A 13,160-nucleotide genomic window follows, 5' to 3' on the forward strand; every position below is an offset into this window, starting at 1 on the left:
AGTATGATCACATATATATATAACTCTCTTGAGGCTCAGGAATCAATTGCTAAGTCAGAGAATTCATATCTAACTAAATGATATCACCAAGAAAAAATAACAAGGCAAAAAGTGAGCCTAGCAAGCAATCATAAATTTGACTCAAAAAAGATATTGTATGTAATTAAAACAAATGATTAACTTTCACACACCTGTGGCTGAGTCGCAGGAGTTTCAGACTGGTTAGACTGGTTATTTTGAGGGGTTGCAGAGGTATCATTCAACTGCTGAGCCTGCTGCTGCTGTTGCTTCCGTACTAACTGCTCGGCAGACTTCAACTCCTCAAGTGTAACCCCCTGTGTTGACCGCCTTGTCTCTCTAACACGCTTGGCGTGCGCTTTGCGCTGTGTCTCAGATTCTTCATCCCGCACAGGTGGCACAAAGGATCTATGGTAATAGGAAGAGAGAGTCAAAAATAAAAATATAAATTCTTCTGGAGTACACAGTAACAAATGATCAACACTCACCATACATCAAGCAGTTGAACTAACAAATAAAAAAAGAGCCAATCAAAGCTTGAAGTGGCACTTTCGAATTAGCAATGGTAAAACACAACTTAATATTTACTTCCACTTCCCTCTTAAGTATCCTCATTGTTCAAAACACACAGCAAATTCATCACAAAAGCTCTTAAACTAAAACAGATATGCTTAACAAACACAACAAAAAAATTTGTAGAAAACCGTCAATAAAATAAAGTTGAATTACGCCAAAATTGCACACTATTAGAGATGATATAGAAAGCAAATCCAATTACATCCATTCATGGGAGCCTCTGTTAAATTATCAGTAAATACAACTTCCATGCAATCCAATTATCTTTCACTTCCATATAAATAAAAAAACTGTGTTCATTTTAGCACTAAATATTTTCAATATAAGGCATTTCAGAGGCTTCAATATTTACAGAAACTCAAATGTCCAAAACCATGCAAAAAATGTGGAATCACACATGTGAACTATAATTTAGGAATGCAAAATTAATAGGTCTTCGATAGTTTCATTACAACAGGAGAAAACTAAATGGACTTGTTCTAAATGGTCGACTTTGAACCCGAAGATGGGAGCTGGGATGCACCCGAAACTCTCGTCCCCAAAAATGAGTAATTAATATTCCCTTTACTGATTGAATTGTCATGAACATATGAAATATTTTGGAACAATACATTCCGAGTAACATGATCCACTCACACCACTTAAGCAGAAGACAACAAGGAGGTGTATTCTGTAATTTGGAAACCTTGAAATTCAATCTTAGGGCCTAAAATCAGATCAAAAAAGAAAATTTATGTTACATCAAAACCAACCTAATAAATCCCTGAAAAGGAATATCCACATGTTATAACTGACCACATCCATGCTAGCAGATTTTATATTACAATAAAAGCAATAAGAATCGCAAAGTTTAGCTAATATTAGACATGGGTTATAAACTGAAATGGAAGCCCTACAAAGTATTAACCAAAATAGGTTAACTGGCAACCATACTAATCTATGAAACTCTAAAACTAAATTGTTAAATCTACGTCAGAAAAAAAATGTAAACACCACTGCAAAGAAGTGGCATGCAGAGAAGCCAACTAAAAAAATTCAACATGAAAACTATACTCATTGAAAAAAATGGCACCGCCTAATTAACATAATCATCAAATGTCAGTCGGTCCACTTCCAAAACCAAATGATAGAAATTGGGAACTATTAATGAAATTTTGACTAAATCTAAATTATTGAATAATTTTTTAATAAATTCATTTTCCTCCCTCATAAGTTGTCAACTACAATCAACAGTCACCTTCATGGATCTACTCACTTTTGCTCGCTGGGGGAGCTCTGCCCCTCCATATCCCCCAAAAAAGGCCTGTTATGGTCACTGTGGGAGGTCTTACACTTTTTTTTTTGCCTTTTGTTACTCAAGGATCGTTTACTTTTAAGTTGGCTGGATTAGATATAAGCAATATTTCCACTTTCACGTAAAACGAGCACATGGTACGTAGGCTACAATATGAAAATAAATATTTACAGAAGAGAAACATTTTTCTGAGGGACTTAAAAAGTAAAATAAATTTCTACGAGTCTGACAGTCTCTCTAAATTATTCAATTCAAACACAAAAAAATGTTGAGACCAAGTTCCACTGTAACACCCTATTCATACGTAATATCGTAACATAACGACGTATTACAATGAAAAACATGTTTATTAATTATTTTTCACATAACTCAACCAAATTCTTGATATATGGATAAGATGTGACATCTGTTTCCCTTCGTAAGCTTTAGAGAGAATGCTACACACAATAGAATTACGTAGGAACTGAATATCAATATCTAGTGCTAATGCGCATATTGGAGATCCTTAGCATGAATTGGGGCTAGTACGACGTATTTTATCCAAATACTATTTATCATGATTGCGAACGATACCACTTCAGAAATACCTCTATTTAAAGTTGTAATGAATCGGGATACACAAATATCTCCTAACAGCTTTAATGTCCAATGCAATGCACAATAAAATCATGTGGTGAGTAGCAGATGAAAGCCTTTGGTGAACAAGACATTGTCTATGCGAAGATTTCGATAATGTTTACCGCTAAATAACTTAGTCACTCAACGAAACATGATTTTCAGATGACAAATAATTGAATAAGAAATACCTTTAAGTGCACTTATCCTCCATATAGTATTATTCACTGTCTTTGATGCACCAGGTCACGGATAATATTGCACATTAAAAAGGGCATTGATGGAAATAAGACCGTAAACAAAAATAAAAAGTTATCGCCATCACAAATAATGAAAAATAAAATCATTTTTACCTAACTATATTTTGTGGAAGTCTTGTTTAAAAGTCTTTCCACTACAATCGTGTATAGCCTACAAGACACGAACTACAGTCAACAGCACGGATCATCTTTTGGTAATGGCATTATGTGTACTTGTCAACTATGAAATTAATAACAACCACACTTTCAATGTAATATGCTAAAAAAATAAGTAATTTCCTACCTTACATTTCTCCACTTTTCATTTGAATACGCTTTGATGTAAACAAATGTTCATGTGGAAAGAAGACGTAAAGAAATCGACTTTTCAAAAATTACTTCATAAATTTCTTACCTTATCTTTATCACTTTTCCGTTTTAATTCCCTCATCTTCTTTTCCAATTTAGCTTATCTTGCTTGCATAGACAAAGCTGTTACTATGATTATTTGTTTCTACGATTGCCACGCCGCCATTGGATTTTGGTGGCCATTTTTTGAACTAATCCCCATGCTCAATTTTATATGAATAGACAGATAAATAATTGGAAATTTAGTGTTTTCCTGGGGTTTCTGACCATTTTCGAGTGGGTCTTTTGCGGTATCTCGTCTCGTTCACCCCAAACATTTGTATGAGCAGGTGAGTGGTCGTTAAGGGGCTTTATAGTATATAGATTAGCCAAAACATGGCACAACAATAGGTAATTATGATTCCTTTCTCCAATACAATCATTGATACAAAATAAGCAATGAGTGTAGATGTATCTAGAAGAATGTTAATAAATGAAAGGATTTACAGAAACGTCAACAGAAGTTCAGTAATCATTGAAATTTTCCTAATTTTTAATGAACAATTATCTTTTCATAGTTTCAATGTTTCAATCACGAAATTACAGTAAAAACAAGACATACCCATGCATATACTTATACTACACAAACACAATGTACATCCTCTCCCTGACTCCTAAAACAGAAAGTACAACCAAACCTATAAAAGATCATATAGAAATGGATACAGATGACAACATCAGCTTATAATCCACAAAACCTATTTCAAAAATAGCAATGAATTACAATTGACAACTTCCGACAAAATTATGCTGAAAAGAGGTAAAATAAGTTACACTCTGCCATGAAAACTTGAAGAGAGGACACAATAATGTTTCCCTACTAAGGTGCAATACTTACAAAAGTATAAACAACATGAATATGTATGAAAAACACACTACAGTAGGCAAACATTTCTATCATGCAAAAAAAATTCCTAATGAATGCCTTCCATGCAACAGGCAAAATTCACAGCCCGCAGAGAAAAACAGAGCAACAAAGACACTTCACTTCTACCCACTTGAAGAAGTTCTTGAGGAAGTTTCCTGGGCTAAGCCTGCTTCCCCCAGGTGTGGTGGGAGGAGTGGAGGGAGTGACGGGGGCACTACTTCTCAGAAGGATAATGTAATGATTTAATCGCAGGGAAAAGTTGTGGAGTCAGGTGAAGATATTTTATAGGATTGGGTGTTTGATGGGATTCAGGCAGATGATGAGAAGGAAAAGAGAAAAAGAAAGTACAATAATAAATGTGATGATCTGAACTATAAGTCAACCCATAAATATCAACCAACAATTTTTCATGTAAGGCAACTGTCTATAGGCAGGCAAGATATATATTTAATTTTGGACCATATAATTAGAGCACTAAATGGTTGCATCATCCCGACCAAGAAACAATGAGCATGGAGAATATCTTTTTTACATGATGTGAGCTCTTGTAATAAATACTGACTTAAATCAACATGACTTGGAACTCCACATATTTCTTTGATACATATATACTTCCAATCCTAAGTCCAATACTTGTTACATTGTGCACAGATTACTTTTTTACATCCTTTTTCCTACATAATTTGATCAACCCTCTCCATAGAATGTTTACAACAAATAATAATAATAATTGGAAAGATGTAGAATTTTAATTTTTGGAAGCATTAAATACAAGAACTTTATAGACAACAAATTGTCCAAATTTATATGACAATTTTAAACCCACAATAATAACAAAATTAGATGTTTGAAACTTCTGAAAATATTGCAGGCAGCAAGTCTTGCCACTAACATGATACAGAGTTGAAATTATCCATGAAAAGGATTTTCATCTAAACACGTGAAGGGAAAGACTGTCACCCTCATACAGCTTGTCACTTCAAATTCCCCATCCCAAGCAATTGCTATACCTGTCAGCATTACAAAAAACCCTTAGTGCTCCATTAAAATACAGGTAAGCATTCCATATTTTTCACAAAATTTTCAATTTTTTAACTGCAGTTATAAATAACGGCTCTAAATATATATGCATATTTGTGGGGTGAAACTATAGCTTGTTCATTTTACCAAACCCATTTGGTCAGGACCATGACATTACTTAATAATATCAAGAATTTGTAATAATGGGTACTTATTAAAAAAACTAATGTTCTCTTCATTCCCATTTTTTTCATCTTAAAAATATTTCCTCAATAGTCAATCATACATAGTGACGTTTTTAGAAGTATACCAAGTGAAATTTCCAAGTTTTATTTATTTTCATCTTGTATTTATGGTTTTTCTCACCACTAATCCATTAGATTCAATGAAAAAATAACCCATAGTTGCTAAGTGGTGGTTTGCAAAGGAAGAGATTTTTTCCAAGAAAATTGGCTACAATGAGAGTGCATTATAAGAAGTAATGTCCCATTATTCATTGGCACTTACAAAAAGGCATCTACAGCTCTCAGTAATTTACCAATGAAAATGATCTCAACCAAGTCTTAATGTAAAACCACAGAAAACAGAGGTAAAGAAGTTCTTTAAACAGTGTTAAACCACTAACCCAAACACAATAATTTTTAATCTGTAAGTCTGATCAAATGAAATTCTAATAAGGACTATTTTTAAAAGATGACTGCTACATCCAAAATCAGCCTAGTAAAGCTGAGCATAAATAAAATATACCACTAAAATTCAATTAAATTAATACTTATTCCAAAATTTGACTGAAAGAACTAAACTAACAAACATTACCTGAGATTCAGTAACTATTGACTGACACACGAACAATTCTCACTATACAAAAATAAGACGAAAACAAACATATCTAATGCCTAACTTAAAAACATTGGCAAGACGACAAAGTCAACACTCATGCATTGATATTGGTAGGCAGAGCATCAAAACAAACAATATTGAATTATTATAAACTGGTTGGCTCAAATTGAGAAAACTGATCCTATTCAAGACAAGAAAAAATTCAAGAACTTAACACATTCGCTGCAGAGCTTATCACATTTGATCCAATGACTTGTGGAACTTCACCATTAACATAGTGTTGCTGTTCTGATGTTCATAGAGGAGAATCCAGGTGCTTACCATAGCAGTGCCCAAATGCATCTCCATTGCCACCTTTTTATACCAGTGAATAGTTTTCTTCGACAGGAACTTTAGGGAGACATTTGGTCATAAATGTGGACTCACTTCTAGGTATTATGTTGAGGATGCACTAGGATTTCCAGACAGGCACTTCCCCATAGTAGCGACCAGCTACATGCTGAGTGGTGTCATGAGTGGGGACAGTCATGAGCATCAAGACTATACTCTCTAGTCCCTCCAGAAAATGACCTTGATTCCATTGTCTTCTCATCCAATAAACCTCTCCTTTCTTTAGTCTGGCACAGGTGACTTCTGAAGGCAGGCTCTTTCAGTTAGCACTGACGGTACTGACCAGGTATGTAGAGCATCTGATCAGGTAGAGTGCCAACAGAAGAGAAGAGTAAAAATTGCCCACAAACACCATATGACCAGTGTCCAGGCACAAGTCAACCGGGTCACCGACAACTGCAACAGCATGCTGGAGATTTTATGGTATCTCTGACTTTCTGGTGTGGATCGAACTCTGTACACGTAACTCTTTGGCCTGCAGAGAAGGGCCTAACTTCCAGTTTCACCCTGTATTTATGAAATTTTCAGACATGTTTTGACAGAAGAATAGGCGGCCATGGCAGGGAAACAGTTTCATCAATGATGAGCTCAATCCCAGATATCTGCGTTTTGGTTAAGTTCTTGTTCAGAGCTTCAACCAGGTGCCTGAGTTTATTGAGGTGGTCCAGGGGCTGAGGTTATTGCCTGCTAACTGCCAGAAAATAAAAGTGAACCAAGCCCCAAGTGAAAATGTTACCACCAGCTGGTCCACTAACCATCAATCCTAAGTTTAAAGCTCGCATTCTCCACATGAATTATCTCACTAAATAAATAACAAAAGGCAGCTAAAAACTATCGTTGCTAGTCAAAAATCCAAACATTGGTTTGAAAGAGCACTCCACTCCGCTCCCTATCAGCCAACGATTTCAAATTTACATAATTCTTCCTTCAAACATCTTAAATAGCCTGCCCTTTGTAACTCTTTCTGAGCTTCTCTTTGCCTTTTTTTCCTATCCACATGTCCTTAGACAATTGTCTTCATCAGATTATCATGCCCTGTGATGAAGCCAATTAAGTTGTCCCATCTTCCTCTTAGGGTTTTCAGAAGTCTTCTCCCATCTCCCTATCTTCTAAAGACTGACTCAATACTTATTTGGTCGCTATATTTTCGAATGCCTCCACTCTTGACTTCTCCGCTGATGCCAACATCCATGCCTGGCTGCCATGAAGAATCATGACATGCTCCTAATGTAGCACCTAATGAATTGTTCCCTTGCTTCTATGCTTCAATGATTGCTGTAAGTAGATTCTTCTTTATGCCTTCATTGCTTGTGTTAGTTATTTATTTATTTTTTTGGCACCATGAATCACTGGTTACTAATCTCTGCTTCCGAGATAGCATAATCTTTCACCTCTTCAGGCCTTTGCTCTCCGATTTTCAATGATTGACCAGGTCTCCCCTCCTTTGCTGCATACTAATGCATATCATAGTTTCTTTCAGTTGATATTAGACCATATTCTTTTCCATATTAATCAGTCTTCACCTAATCGGTCTCTGCCTTGACCCTGTCTGCTTTATCATCAGCAAATCACAACATACTATTTCTTTTTCCGAGGATATTGACTCTAGAAGCCATCTCCTTGGTTCCACTGATGGTTTTCTCAATGTAAGTATTTATATATGTGAATTTCTAATGTCGCCTGCTGAAAATACGACATCTTGGGACTAAGATTCAATTTAATAAGGAAATGATGGTTTAATCATGACTGGCAGAATTAATTGTATAAAATTTGGTGAGCCAGGGTAGTGGAAGTTAGGTATTTTGTGGCAAGAAATTCTATTTCATGGAAGCAATAGTAAGCAAGGATTGTAATGATCAAAATTCACGTACTTCATTCTTTCAATCACTCCTTTAAAATCGGTGGATTACAACAGAAACAGTATAGTTTCCAATTAACAACAAAAATGTCCTAAGTTACCTAGGAAAACAACAAAAATGCCAAATAGTAATGTCTGCTAATCCACAATTAATACCTTGATGGTAATATTAAGTTTGCCCAGTCACTCAATGCTCGAAAATAGCACCCTTTTAACTTTTATTCTGTAGATTATAGGAAAAAATGGGGAGAATATATTCACAGATCAGTAATTAAGGGCATTTTGATTTAAAACATCGAAGGAGAAGAGCTAAGATAGAAGATAAATCAATCCAGTGGCACAAAGACATCAAATTACTATTGCTGGGAAAACCTAAAAAACACTTATCTAGGACAGCATTCTTAATGGAACACGAATGATAATGGACACAGATAGGTAAACATCTTACTTCCTGAAACTAATACTGAAATAAAATTCACATACATATAAAAAGATCAAAAACCAATGAAAAGAATTAATATAAGCAGAGTGGACAGAGGGTTTTGCAAGTTTACCTTCTGACTTGACTGCCAGGCAAAGGACTCGTTGACGTGGGGGATGAAGACATGGAATTTGTTGTGTTAGAAGTTGAGTTGGCCACTGCATCAGACTTTCCAATTTTGACTCTAAGGTCCTCTTTTCCACCCTTCCTGTAAGGATAGAGGAGAAAAAATATCACAGCACATTAAACACTAACTGACTGAGGAATGATATGCTCATAAGGAGGCCAACTAATCATTGACCCCATACATGCACTGGACTCCATAAAATAAAATGAAGACACCCCCTAGTGGAGTGGCTAAAGCAACAAATTATGCATCAGGCCATTTTGTTATGTACCCTATTATTATGATTATGATTTTATTGGTAAATAGTATTTTAGAAATGCAGAGACTTCTTTAGATAAAAAGTTGTACAATAAGCGTTGCACTCCATTTAATCACTTAGGATATCATGCACCTTTGAAATTTTTTCTCAGGTCATATAATTCAGATTGCATTTCAATTATACCTTAAATACTTATGAAAGTTTAAGCACTAAACAAAAAACTATCCTCACATTTGAATTTTGGTTATCTTCCCATTCAAATTACATGGACAACAGCTATGGAGGTCCCAAATTGGTTTCAGGAGAATCAAGTGTATTAAAGATTGTGTGTAGTTGTGTGTGCATGTGTTTGGCTGGGCAGACATAATGCTACCAAGTTAAGGCTACACAAAAAATATGGATTGCCTGACACACAATATTTAATAAAGACATGATATTATTAATGGTAAAATCTATCTTAAATATATGTAAAAAAAAACTTGCATAGCATTATACTTTTGGTTTGACGAAAAAAACTAAAATAAATTACAGAGAAAAAGGAGCATGCAATGGCACTCTGATTCATAAAAAATAAAGCAAATCATTACATCTTCCAGAGAATATTGAATGAGAATTAATAAAACTGAAAGGCATATTAGAGCAACAAGTTTTAGGACAAAGTTTGCGGCACAACTGCTTGTTGAGGAAATTTAGTTTCCCTCACTCCTTTTGCTGTCCTTGCTTATGTACAGCAAATATTTCGTTTGCATGTGAATATATACATACGCACTCAAAGGGAAACGTAAATTCATCAATGCAAATTTATTATTGTTTTGATTTATGCTGGATTTAATGACTGTTTCGAGTGAATTTACAGTGTACTTGCCCAGGTTTTCACTGTTAGTTTGTATTTTAAATATTATAATACTTACATAGCAAGGAACTGAAGTGGCTTAATGGAGAATATATGCTACTATGATGGTGATGGATACTGAATCGGGCTTCTGTCATAGGATACTTTCCTCACAATTTATTTTTAAGTCCTTCGATTGTTTTCAATTTACTTTAAAGATTTTAATCATCGTAAATTTATTGCAATTGCTTCATATACTTTTTATAAGGTAACGTGTCATATAAAAGTCGTTAATTGTGTAAGGGTTGATACATCCTTTTTAAGAATGGATACATTTTAAAGGTTAATGATTTGCGAAAGAGGGTAACCCTGCAGTAAATGGTGGATTGGTGTAAACATACAGTTTAAAGACTGGCTCAAGTGGGAGGCAACAAATTTAATTAGAAGGATACCATTAGAGGAAGAAGAAACCAAATGAATTTGTTCTGACTTAGGAGAAAAAGATTGTCTTTCATATGAACTGCACACACACTACTTTCAGCTGATATTTGAGGCGCAAAGAAAATAAAAATATTAAAAATAAGTACACAAAGAATTGAAATTAAATGCAAAGAAAAAAATATATACACACTATGTACATAACATGAAAACTATGAAAAAATATTGACACAACTACTTGGTAATATAGCAGGACAGAGGAACAAAGTATTGTTACTCAGGGGTATCAGAGCCAAGCAAAGTTATCAGTACTATAACTTTTATGAACAATTACGGACGCTTCCGCTGTGATTAAATTGATTTTTATTATTATTTATTGGGTTAATTCCACGTCGACTCATTTTTCGAGTCAAAATGAGTCGAGATGGAATTGATTCGAAAAATGAGTCGAAGCGGAATTAACCCAAAAATAATCATCAACTTTTATGAATAATTGAATACACCAGTAAATTTTATGACGAGAAATAAGAAATCGTCAAGATTTGGAATCAATAAAAATATTTTAAGGAGTACCTGTATCACATTTTAAGATAATCCTTGTAAATTTAACAACACCATTACAAGCCATAAGAGTATACAGTCAACCTCAGATATAATGGTTTGTGAGGGTAGCAGGGGTTCCTTCTGACTTGGATTAGCTAAAAAATTTATTGCCACTGCATGGACTTACATTTGGTTATGAAGGAATTATTTTTGTTTGGCAGCCAATTTACAACTTCTAAACAAAATTCTACCATCAACATGAAGCTCTCCAACAAAGAAATCATAAAATTGGTTAAAAAATGTTTTCTTTGATTCACTAACTTGACACTCAAAGGGTGCATTATTCTATGGTCAAAATAATTTTGAATAGATTGTTTTTGTTCATTTTATTGGTAGTGCTTGAGCACGAATTGAAGACTATACTAAGAATTTCCACCGCCTTCTTTCATGAGATGAATGTATGGTCTATAGAAGCATAAGAATGACCAAGGAAAAAGAAAGCTAATCATATTAAAATATCCAGGTATCCAGGGAGATATGGATTGCAGATAGCAAATTTAGGAAAATTGACTTTTTTATAGCGCTAGCACAAATAAGAGCACATGCTATATGCGTTTCCCTATGCATGGACCAACCAACACCAAAAAAGCACTCACTACAGTGCCACCCTCACTACAGGCCATAATCAATGAAGTGAACTTCTACAGTATAACGTGGCTTGACTTTAGCAGGGGATTGCAATCAACATCAGATGTTTGGTCATCAATTATATTCAGGGCAAAGTAATACTCGATTTCTTAATAAGGCTATACAAAAATAATGACAAAGCAATCAGAGATCTACTCATGGTAAAACATGACACACACTATAGTGTAGAGAAATATGGAATTAAAAACAATTTACTCCATACTTAATAAACCATGAGCAAGCCTATAACATTTAGACATGCATTTAAGCAGAGCAAATTTCTGGACCCGAATGGAGGAAGCTGGAAGGAGAAAGAGGAATCTCAGTCTTACAAAGCTACGATTATAGTATTGTCAGAACAGAGGGGTGTATTTTCTGAAGGAATAAAAATGTGACTGAGGCTAAGTAAAAGAATGATACCATTCAAAAATTGTACGCTAAGTTTTGTTTCCAAATAAAAGCAAAGAAAATGTGACACATGAATTTGGTTAACGTGTAGTTTTCAGTGTTTTTTAATAAAAATTCTCAGGCACAATTTCAGTGCATGAAAATAATAAACCGCTTAAACTGATGTACATGAGATATGCTTGCCATGAGTGGTCTAGCATAAACAAAATATTTTGCAAGGTGGGAGAACTGAAAGCACTCTTTATAAATCATTGGAAATAAGCGAGGGATTAGATAAAAATTCATTATAGCTAATTATCCAGTATATCTGAGGCCAGTATAAATGATGTTGACTGTACCATAATCACTTTTCTGAATGGGTAAAAAGGATTTTTTTCACAGAATATAAATGTATAGGCTCAAGAACACAACCATAAATTCTCTTAGAATAAATAGAATGAAATATTTATGATAATAACCTTTTAATACACATTGCTTGACTCATTAAGGAGTGAATGAGAACGAAGGTAAGAAGCATTGTTTAATTAATAGTTAGTGAGGCATGGGTGGCCTGTAAGGATTCTACAGTACCTGCTGCTGAGCTGCCTTTCCCTCAAGGAAGCAGATCGGGTCGGGAGATTGATGTTTGGAGACGAGTGGAGGAGGGTAGGACATGAGGAAGTGGCTTTGATGCGCTCCTGCAATTCCCGATACCGTGCATAGAACCTGCATGCCAAGGGTGCAAGTGAGGACAAGACAACAGAGGAAGAAACAGGCAGAGGTAGATCATGAACGAGCAAAACCAGATATCAAATTAAAAAGCAAGGGGGACACATGAAAGGTATAAATTCCTTATGGAGAAGGGGTCAGGAGAAAGCAAGGTTAAGGAGGGAAGCAAGGAAGGATGTGCTTGCAAAAACATATTATTGGAACTATTAAATGATTATAAGGTCCAGAAAACTTGATCTGTACATGACAATACAGAGCATTAATATAGAGAAATAGTTAACAAATAGGAATGGAAAAAATTAAGGGAATACAAAAAAGTTAAAACATAAACTCTATGTTCCATTAAAATTGAAGTTAAGAAGTCTATACATGAGACTATCAATGATCCTTTATATCCACTCGTACATCAACAAAGGTATAAACTTATAATAGGGTGAATGTTTGGCAAAGTCAAATAAAACATGAACATGCAAATGCAGCACAGGATCAAAAAGCATTTCTCATGATGATAATGCATATCCTGTATTAAAGGAGGAAAAATATATTTACAG

General features: G+C 34.7%; 1 protein-coding gene across 7 annotated transcripts in view; it reads right to left on the reverse strand.

Moving 5' to 3' along the window:
- Positions 1-13,160, reverse strand: part of LOC124159306 (protein phosphatase 1 regulatory subunit 12C) — a 206,155-nt gene that overhangs the window by 112,769 nt on the left and 80,226 nt on the right. For 5 of the 7 annotated variants that reach the window (XR_006864940.1, XR_006864944.1, XR_006864941.1 and 2 more), the window contains 4 exons: positions 12,472-12,606; positions 8,681-8,815; positions 4,149-4,235; positions 192-426 (listed from right to left, as the gene is read on the reverse strand). Coding sequence is in view for 1 of the 7 variants with exons in the window: in XM_046535037.1 (XP_046390993.1) it covers positions 192-426; positions 4,149-4,235; positions 8,681-8,815; positions 12,472-12,606 (592 nt within the window). In the remaining 6 variants the exon portion in view is untranslated. The remainder of the gene's footprint in view (positions 1-191; positions 427-4,148; positions 4,236-8,680; positions 8,816-12,471; positions 12,607-13,160) is intronic. The other 2 variants (XR_006864943.1, XR_006864942.1) reach the window with 2 other exon arrangements.

This window comes from Ischnura elegans, chromosome 5 (assembly GCF_921293095.1).
Source record: "Ischnura elegans chromosome 5, ioIscEleg1.1, whole genome shotgun sequence".
In the NCBI taxonomy this organism is placed as follows: domain Eukaryota; kingdom Metazoa; phylum Arthropoda; class Insecta; order Odonata; family Coenagrionidae; genus Ischnura; species Ischnura elegans.